Genomic DNA, 9,876 nt, shown 5'->3' on the forward strand with positions numbered 1-9,876 from the left:
TCAGCAGCAACAACAGACAGACACAATATAAGACATTCAGTGTTTCGTTCAGTGAGTATCTCAATTCTCTCATAACAAACAAAGATCTGTTGTGAGTGAATAATTAAGATAACCTCACGACCCTTTACATGTATAAAATGTCACAACCAAGTGAATTTTTAAAGGCTTTCATTTTTTTAATGGGGTTTCCATGGCGATCAAACTCATCACCTAATTGTGTCACATTTCAGTTTCCTTCTCATTAAAATCATTCTAAATTTTTCCAGATGCACATAAAACCATAATATAATATTAATTTTCATTTTCTCCCCTCAGACAATATCCACTGCTGTGACGCTGTCGAAGCTTTGATGCGATTGGTCGTCACTGCTGTGATGGGCGTGGCCGCTGTGGCTGCTGTGATTGTTCTGGGCTATGACATCAGATCCAGACGAGATGAGCACAAGAGAAAATCACCAGAAACATCTGATGAATGACATTCTACAACATCAGTATTATGTTTATAAGCGTTCCTCTGTTTGAGTTTTGATTTTAGGAGTTGCCAGTGTCATGTTCCTCTTCGTCACCATCTCTCCGGGACTGATTCAGGACTCAGTGTAACCTCAGCACTAACTCACTGTGTTACCCTTGAATATAGAAAACTGTTAGACTACTACGCTTTTACTTTTTTTAAAAACGCGGCTAATTTTTGCAAGGGCATGAGTTTTTGAGCCCTCAAACCTGTTAATTTACATGTACTGTATATGCAAGCTTTTATTCATCATTTTAATAATGTCAGTGTTGTATTTCATTGACCCACATGCATGTGACGTGTTGTCTTGTGTGTGGACAAACTCCCGTGAATGTGATTTTATTACGTGTGTGCTGTGGGTTTCTGGCTAATTAAGAGATTTATTGTCTGTCTGTCTGTTCAAGTCAGATTTACTGTCAAATCACGTTGTGAATCCATCAGTGTTGTAAACAAATGCACCAAAAAAGTTGCCGTTATTTTACTTTCTGCAGCTGTATTGTTTGTTATATTACTGAATATTCATGAAGGAGATGAAAAGCGATTAACCACCACATTTTTCTTCAACATGCAGTTTGGATTGATTGTGTAACTGTTGAACATAATACATGAGCTTCTGGTTGGTAAGTGAACAGGACGTGTATTTATTATTCCTTTTCTGTCGTCACTTCAGCCTGCGTCGACATGTACTGTGTAGGCCTAATTGTTTTAATTCAGTCTTAGATTTAATTATTCCTTTATTCCTTTTCATTTCATGTTAAAATTCAGTTTGTTTTTAAGTTACAGACCTATTAATTGTTTTTAACACGTAGATGGTTGAATAACCTTTAATGTTGTGCATTCAACCAGCAGCCTATGTGCAACGGTAACACATTGCTCTGAGAAATAGAAAATCTTGAAGTCTATCTTGATCCGCATCGCCAGAATCATGAGATCATTCAATATTAATCCCACATATGATGAGACTGAGATATTCAGAGACAGACAATCAGAATGGAGATCTCATTACAGATCAAAATTGCAGACAGTCAAAAGTTTCAGTCTTATTGTTTATGGTAAGTAGAGTTTTAATATTTATGTCGTCTAAAGCACAGAACTATTATAACGATTCACTTTATTTTCTGATATATATCCACATTTCTTCTGTTTACTTTTGTCAGCTGTGGGCGTGGGGTTGCGATTTGCATCAGACCCAGAAGAGAAAATCACAGACATCACCACCAGCAACATCTGATCTGATGAATAAGGTTCAACAGCAACGATAAACTTTTAACATTTATTGGCTTCTGTCTCCTTTTTATTTCAAAATGTACAGTGCTCACGTCACCCAATAAAATAAAATTAAACGGCTATAAATGTTTCCATTGGATGAGCTTTGATTGGTCTCATGATTATTAAGAAACGACATACATTTTTGTGCCCTTTAGAGCTGGGGTTGGCATCTGTTCGCTCCTGTGCCCGCACAATTGTGAAATAATCAGTTTACAACAATGTGTAGATCTTTATGACTCATGTTTCTCAACACGCTTTTAAATAAAATGAGAAAATGTACACATGAGAAATCAAGAGATGCATGGAGATTGCTGATTCCTCTAAATGAATTAAGCAGGACAAAAGACAAAGTGGCAACAAAGATTTTCATTTCATACATTTTATTCCCATTTTCAAACAATGTGGATTTAGCTGAGCTTAAAGGCGGGGTGTCTGATTTCCGAATTACGCTTGTTTAGACAAACAACCATGTAGCCAATCAGCAGTAAGGTGCACAATGCACAGGACGTACATTAGCCGAGCCGAGCGCTGACGAAAGATGGGGGTAGGGGTGTGTCTGTTTGGGTGATTTGAACATCAACAACGGCTAAGAGAAATCAGACACCCCACCTTTAAACTGACTTCATCATTTAAATATTTATGCTTGTCATGTCAGTGTTTGTCCACTAGAGAGCAGTGAAGTTTCAGTTTAACAGTAAGGCAAGGTAAGATCATATACAATATCATACATACAGCAGAACATCGTTATATTCTAATATATACAGAACAAGAGTGAGTCACTTCACATTTACTTTCAGAAGCATTTACAAAGAGTACAAAATAACAAATAAGAACAAACAAGAAAACACTGATGTTTGATGTGTCACAGATATGTACAACAGATACAGATGTTGCAAATGAATTTTCTTGAAATTATATTTTGGTTCTTGTTACTGATCATGTGTAAAGTGATTGACATCTGGCAGCGTTACAACAAACCGCCTAATTCATCAAACAAATCACTCTGTATTTGCTACATCTAATGTCTAAATGAAAAACCTGAGATATAAAACACCTTGAAATGACAGCTTATGATTTGAAAGCAGGCACTTCATATATTTTTTATTCAAAACATCAATCATCATTGCAGCCCTGTTACAGAAGTGCAGAAGGAAAACTGTCCCATTGTCCCATTTATTATTATTATTATTATTATAGAGAGTTTTTTGTAATGTAAAGCAGATGAGAGCTGTCAACACTGGTTAGGTTTCACAGCTGAAGATAAGTTTTTAGCTGAGTTTGAAGTCAACACCGAGTTATATATATTTATTATATACTGTATTGAGTGTCTATGTACCGTTGGTGTTGAAGGACTGCTGGTTTAATCGTTCACAGGTCTCATTCTCCTCCTTTTTATTTAATCCTGTAAGAAAACACACACAGAATCACAGCTGTTAATAGATCACGTTACCAAGTTTCATGTTTGTTGTTTGATTAAATGAAATGTCTGTAGTACAACAAAACATCATTGTCTCTAATAGTATTTTTACTCTTATACACCTCATAAATCCCAAACTGCCATTTCATCATCCCACAGAAAAATGGAAAGAAAGAAACCAGAAACATGAACAGCATTAGAGTGTGAGTGACATTATTAATCTTTTTTCAGTTAGACTGAAGGATTTGTTATATGTTTGGTTGTTAAATTTATGATTTATGATATGCAAATTCAATGGTATTGTCTGTGGAGTTGGTTTGTGTTTGTTTATCACCTCATTAAATCACCTCACCTAATAAACACACACGTCTGTCAACTAAACTAAACTAAACTAAACTAAACTAAACTAAACTAAACTAAACTAAACTAAACTAAACTAAACTAAACTCTGTTGTAAATCTGTTCTAAAACATCACATGTAATAAAGTCATTGAATATGTTACTTACTGTTCCTGTTCCTGCAGCACTTGTGTATTTTATGGGAAACCAGACCTAACACAATTATCCCCAGCACGATCACTCCTATCAATAATCCTGGACCAATCGTCTTCCAGTATATATCAGTGGGTTCTGGAATGGTTAAAGTGAGATATTCATTTGTGTTTTACCGCTCTTGTCAATCTGAAGTATATCAATACACAATAATATGAATGTTATTCTGTGTAAATATCACTGTAACACAAATCATAATCTACCAAATATGTTTCTAGAATTCACAAAGTCAAAATATGTTGGTACTGATATGTTGGTAATTAGGGTATCTTCCGTCCATTCGATATTCGTTTCAAATCAAAAACTTGATGATCAGATGTTCATCAGCTCAGAGAAGATCTGACATTGATGTGATTCAGACTCCCATCATCACTAAACCGAACATCACACATTCACAGATGAACCAGAACACAACATCACATCTGCTCTTCAATCAGCCAATAACAAGTTCAATTTAAATTCAGTTTTATTTCTATAGCGCTTTTCACAATGTGCATTGTTTCAAAGCAGCTTTACAGGAGAAAAACAGAAAAACACAGAAAAGGTCAAACACAGCACAGTGCATGGTGTTTATAGACCAAGCAAGATCATTATAATAAATAATATCTAATAAATGCAGTCTCCCGGTGAACAAGTCAACACCGCCCTGTGGCGAGGAACCCAAACTCAATGAGAAATAAATGGAGTCACATCACACTGACTGTAGCCAATCACAACACACGTAAGACTGTGATGATGCTGTAACATACAGGACCGGTATCATCTCACATTCAGAATCAACAGACTACACAACATCTGCTCTTGTGTTGTGTTATTGTGTTCAATTCATCACTTCTGCTTCTGTTACTCTCATCTGTAAGTTTTATGGTTTGATGTTGAATAAAAATGATCAGTTAAATGAATACACATCTATCTCAAAAACCTGTCAAAATCATTGATGCTCAAGGAGGAAATTGATCTGTATCATACAGTTTCTTCAGAACAAAACTATTGTTTATGGTTTTTATTTATGGTCATTATTTAGAGCTATGTAAACATATAACAAAAATATCAACTCAGGTCAGCGTTATAGCTTTCCAAATAATACTTTTCTTTTTTTTCAGTTTCAGCAAAGTATAAAATTTCCTTCAGTTTGAACTGTTCAGGTTTGTAAAGCAGAGACAGAACATCTTACAGGGATGCTTCAAGATAAAATGAAAATTCCCACCCATAGACAGCAACATGACTGACCTTCTGCACTTTGAATGCCAGTTATTGTTGCTGTCATGGGAAGAATTCAGAAAGCTCCCAGACCTTTTCAAAACTATTTAATTTGTGTTTTGAGAATAAATGGAGGTCCTAGGGTTATCGTGAGTGATTCATGACAAAATATTAATTTTACGCCAGAGTATCTTTTTAAGTGTACACAAAATATAATAAATCTCATTTGATGTTCTGAATATCATTTCTACCATAGTTTCAACTGTAGTTCTTCACATCTTTACTGGTCCAGATAAGACTCTGCTAAAAGATGTTGATCATGTCAAACTGCAGTTTGTTTAATCTGTTAAATATTAACACAATTAATATGAACAGATCTACAGCATAGATTCGAGGATACTGATATATACTGTAAAATCAAGGTACTCACCAGTGACATGGAATTTCTTGTAAATGATGTGTTTGCTGCCAGTGATGTTTACATCATAAAGTCCAGAATCTTCAGATCTGAAGTCTGTGATGGTCAGAGATCCAGTCTGATTATTCAGCTTCAGTCTGTCTCTGAATCTTCTATCATTGGTGATGACAGTGCCTTTAAACTTCCACTCGATCACATCATCTGTCTGTGTTTCTGTATCAGTGTGTAGGGTGACGGGAGCTCCCATCATCACTAACTCTGACTCCGGTTCAACTGTCACAGAGACAAATGCACAGAGAAAATGACTTACACAGATTAAGCCCATGTCATCAGTTCCAGTAGACAGATACTAATGTATTCTACTAAAACTGATTGTAACTTCTGAAGCAATGCTTATCTGTTCAGGATTTGTCTCACTATTTCCAGAAGAAATAAACACATAACGCGATGAAGTGATTAATTGGTACTTTGTGAAATAATCTGATCATTCTTTGTTTATGGAAAGCGAACATAATAATAACAACATATGATTAATACTATTTCAAACTAAGCTATAGATATAAAGTTAACCACACAAATATTTTTTCTTATTTTACATGGATTTTCTTCAAGATCAAGAATAAACATTGAATATCAAACAATACTGAAATTATAAACAAGTATGTATTGTACAAATATTCCTGGATGGACTCAAAGCTGTTTTCTATGTTCTGGTTCTACAGCTCATATGCTTATACAGTAGTATTGATAGCAGAAGCTTTCACTTTTCCTTAAATCACACATTCACTTTGCAGGACAGTTAAGAGTTTAGAGCAGAGACTCTACACAACTGCCTACCACAGCTTCAAGATCAGACACTGACTTCTTCAGCAACATTATTAACATCTCTGATAGCACACATACATCTGGAAGAAATTGTAGAAAAGGGGATACCTAAAAAAATATTTAATGACCAGTGAACGTCAAAAATCGAAAAATATATAAAACTAGAGTACATTTTTTTTTAATTTTAATGTAAACAAAGAAAAAACAATTTAAAATCACAACAAATCTGACACTTTTTACTTCAGCAAGCTAAGTTTATGATAACCATGGCATATCACGCAGAGTTTTCTTTAGTGTGTTTATTAATACATTACGATTTTAATGTTACAGAACACGAATTTGTGAGAGTAAGCGTAACTGAAGCGCACCTATACGGTACGTGTTCCACTTCATACGGCGCTGCGTACATCAAAGTACCGCGAGAGCGATTAAATAGCATGGCGCCTATACCGCTCTCGCGGTACTATGATGTCAATTGGGCGATAGGATTGCGCAGGACAATAAAGTAGAACGTAACGTTACGTAAGTGTGGACTAAAGTATTTTCATTATGTAAGCTTCAACGCCGGCTGAAAAGTATGCAACAATTGTCTAAAACATGTTTAATTTAGCGTGAACAACATTGCTTTAACATTATTTATAAACAAGTCACTCACCACTGACATCAACACGGAATGTCTTGTGTAAGATGAAACCCGTGCCGCTGGTTTCCACTTTATAAAGTCCAGACTGATCGCGTGTGGTGTTTTTTATGTTCAGGTTTCCGGTCAGAAGATTCACATCACTGTTTATGAACCTCGAGTCAGTTAAATCCGCGCCATTGAACTTCCACTTCACATCATCTGTCTTTCCATCAGTAAGATCAGTGTGTAGAATGAAAGAATCTCCTTCCATTACTGACACTTTGCTCACTTCATCTGTTTCAACAGCAAACACACACAGAAGAAACAGAAGCTGTTTCAAAACACAGATTACTAGATTAATATAGTGTTATTATAATGTTACAACATTACACAAAATATACATGTTCTGTAGCTCCAAGATTCCATACTGAGGACACTGTGAAAATGTAAACTTTAAAACAACAAACACAAAAAAACCCTTTAAAGATTTTTTAACAATTGAATATCAAGATTTTGTGCAGTACAAATGTTAATATGATTTTAATATTCAAATACATATATTTGATGTTTAAATTACATATTTTAAAAATCAAGTAAAACGTCAAAAGTGATTATTCGTAACGATAAATCTTGTGATTATTTTAGACTATATAAATAGTCCACAAAAGACTTGAGTTACTCACCACTGACAGAAAGTCTGAATGTCTTGTGTTTTGTGTCTCTGCTGCCTCTGATCTGCACCTGATAAACTCCAGAGTCTTCAGATGTGGTGTTTGTGATGGTGAGAGATCCGGTCTGATCATCCAGATTCAGTCTGTCTTTAAGGATCTCATGTGGGTATTCTGCTTCATTTTTCACTTCTATATCAATAGTCGCTATAAGTGTGTCTTTAAACTTCCACTCTAGATTAGAAGCTCCCTTTATTTCAGCATCAATACTGTGTAGAGTGACAGAATCTCCCTCCATCACTGACACTTTAACATCACCTGGATCAACACCAAACACACCTGAACAACACAAACACAAACTGTTAATCAATAAAAGATAAACTTGCATAACACTGCACTGTTACTTATGTGCTGTAGACATACAGTCTTGATTCTATCATTGCGTTGCTGAATTCATTTGCATATACAGTGTTTATTCAGTTGTCTATAGTAAACCTGTATTTATGAAAGCAGGTCATGTGAGTGTAGTTTAGTTTCTCACTGCAGACGGCAACACATTAAAACAGTACAAACTTGTTACATGTTACAGTCATACTCCAGCAAATCTGCACATGTTTTACTGTTGTGTATATAAGGGGAGGGTTTAAGTTGTGTGCAGATAAATATCTCAGCCTTTCAAGACATTCAGGAACGACGAGTGTGTTTTTCTGTTATCCGTTGGAGAGCGAAACTGAAAGTGTTGAATGTGCAATAAACAAGATTGTCATTCATTGTGTATGAGTAAAGAAACAAAATACGGTAGCCTATATGCTATTAATAAACACTATTTGTGTTTATATTGCCGTGTAATTCATCATTAGCTGACTGAATAAAGATGAAATGATGTCTGCTGAGGACTCGTCTGAGCCGCACCCAAAACCCACAACCCCCCCTGAGATAAACACACACGCAACCTGTTTGACACCATCATACACTCTTAAACACAATTACATTTAATGATTATTTATCATGATTATTTTAATATTGTAAAAGCAGCAAATCGTTTGTTTTTACATTTTTTCAGGGGCCCCTATCGATCTGCTGTTAAAAACACACATACACAATTATCTTACACAGCAGAATACTCTTACAGGATAAAACGTGCTGTTTAATATCATTATTCATGATCCACAACTTACTTAATAGGCCTACTTATACTATTCATATTTATAGTTTGTATGGCAATTGTTCAATCCATTTATATAAGCAATCAAATAAATGTCACTCACCGCTCAGGATCAAAGAACAGAAGAGTATTAAGAGATTCTTCATGTTGATGTTTCTCAGACTGTCTGAGATCAGTGATACTGATGCACTGGACCAGTCTGACTGCGTCACGTGATCTCTGCAAAGGATGCTGCGCTGCGTCACACTCTTCCCAATATGAAATCGAGACCACAATTAGCCACAAGGTGTCGCTAATGAGATTATTTTAAAAGTAAAATGTCCAGATGAACTAAATAAAGTCATCACTCTAGTGTTAAGAATAAATGAATGAGATAAAGACCACAGAAACTTTTCTAAACTCTACCAACCCACAAAAGGACAAATGTCTTTTGATATTATTAAGTATCTTAAAATCTTAATAAACCAAACATTATGAAATGACAAAAACATATACCAAATGGCTAAAACGAACTAAAATTAACAAAAATGAAAAGTTAATTTAAAATATGAATAAAACTTAAATCAAAACTATAATAACTTTGTTCTCTTTTACACCGTTATTGATCAAATATGTGTTTGGAAACTAACGGAATGTGAACAGCGCTCACACTGCACTCTGTCATGGGGTGACAGATGATATAATGGCACTGGACTTCAGATGAGACCTTTGGACATTAAAACTTATTTTATAAGAATGTTGTAAAACTGCTACAGATTTTACACGTGCTGTTAATGTCAAGTAAAATATGCTCACAACATCAATATATTTAAATATTTGAGCTTAAATTGACTTTATTGAACCTTATATACAGTATGTTCATGCTTTTCATGTCAGTGTTTGTTGAGAGCAGTAAAGTTTTACAGTTTAACAGTAAGATCATACAGAATATCATCATTATCACATATACAGCAGAACATCAATATTTTCTCATACATACAGAACAAGAGTGGGTCACTAACCTTATTTTCACATTTAACATACAGACAATAACGTCATGTTATATTTCCAAATGTTGTTTTTGCCCTTTGGTCTTTCAGTAGTAAAGCATAAGGTGTAAAATGTTAATAAATATACAAACGTTTAAACATGTTGAACAAACTGATGCAGAATGTAAAAGAAAACCTGTAAAACAATCATAACAGAAAGAGAGGGAGGGAGAGAGAGAGAGAGAGAGAGAGAGAGAGAGT

General features: G+C 34.9%; 1 protein-coding gene across 1 annotated transcript; it reads right to left on the reverse strand.

Moving 5' to 3' along the window:
• Window positions 1–1,981: 1,981 nt before the first annotated feature.
• LOC130551465 (junctional adhesion molecule C-like) lies at window positions 1,982–8,909 on the reverse strand. The gene is made up of 6 exons (XM_057329056.1): window positions 8,751–8,909; window positions 7,498–7,821; window positions 6,848–7,108; window positions 5,380–5,640; window positions 3,705–3,827; window positions 1,982–3,182 (listed from the first exon to the last, which is right to left on the reverse strand). Exons 1-6 carry the CDS (start codon window positions 8,791–8,793, stop codon window positions 3,109–3,111), a joined length of 1,086 nt encoding a protein of 361 aa, XP_057185039.1. The 5' UTR covers window positions 8,794–8,909; the 3' UTR covers window positions 1,982–3,108.
• Window positions 8,910–9,876: the final 967 nt, after the last annotated feature.

The sequence above is a fragment of the Triplophysa rosa genome, linkage group LG3, assembly GCF_024868665.1.
Source record: "Triplophysa rosa linkage group LG3, Trosa_1v2, whole genome shotgun sequence".
Taxonomy (NCBI): Eukaryota; Metazoa; Chordata; class Actinopteri; order Cypriniformes; family Nemacheilidae; genus Triplophysa; species Triplophysa rosa.

Coding starts and splice junctions, on each gene's coding strand:
- LOC130551465 (XM_057329056.1), bottom strand. CDS start 8,793: ATGAAGAATCTCTTAATACTCTTCTGTTCTTTGATCCTGAGCG. Junction 7,822..8,750: donor CTGTTCTTTGATCCTGAGCG/GTGAGTGACATT, acceptor TGTGTTGTTCAG/GTGTGTTTGGTGTTGATCCA. Junction 3,828..5,379: donor CAAGAAATTCCATGTCACTG/GTGAGTACCTTG, acceptor TAACCATTCCAG/AACCCACTGATATATACTGG.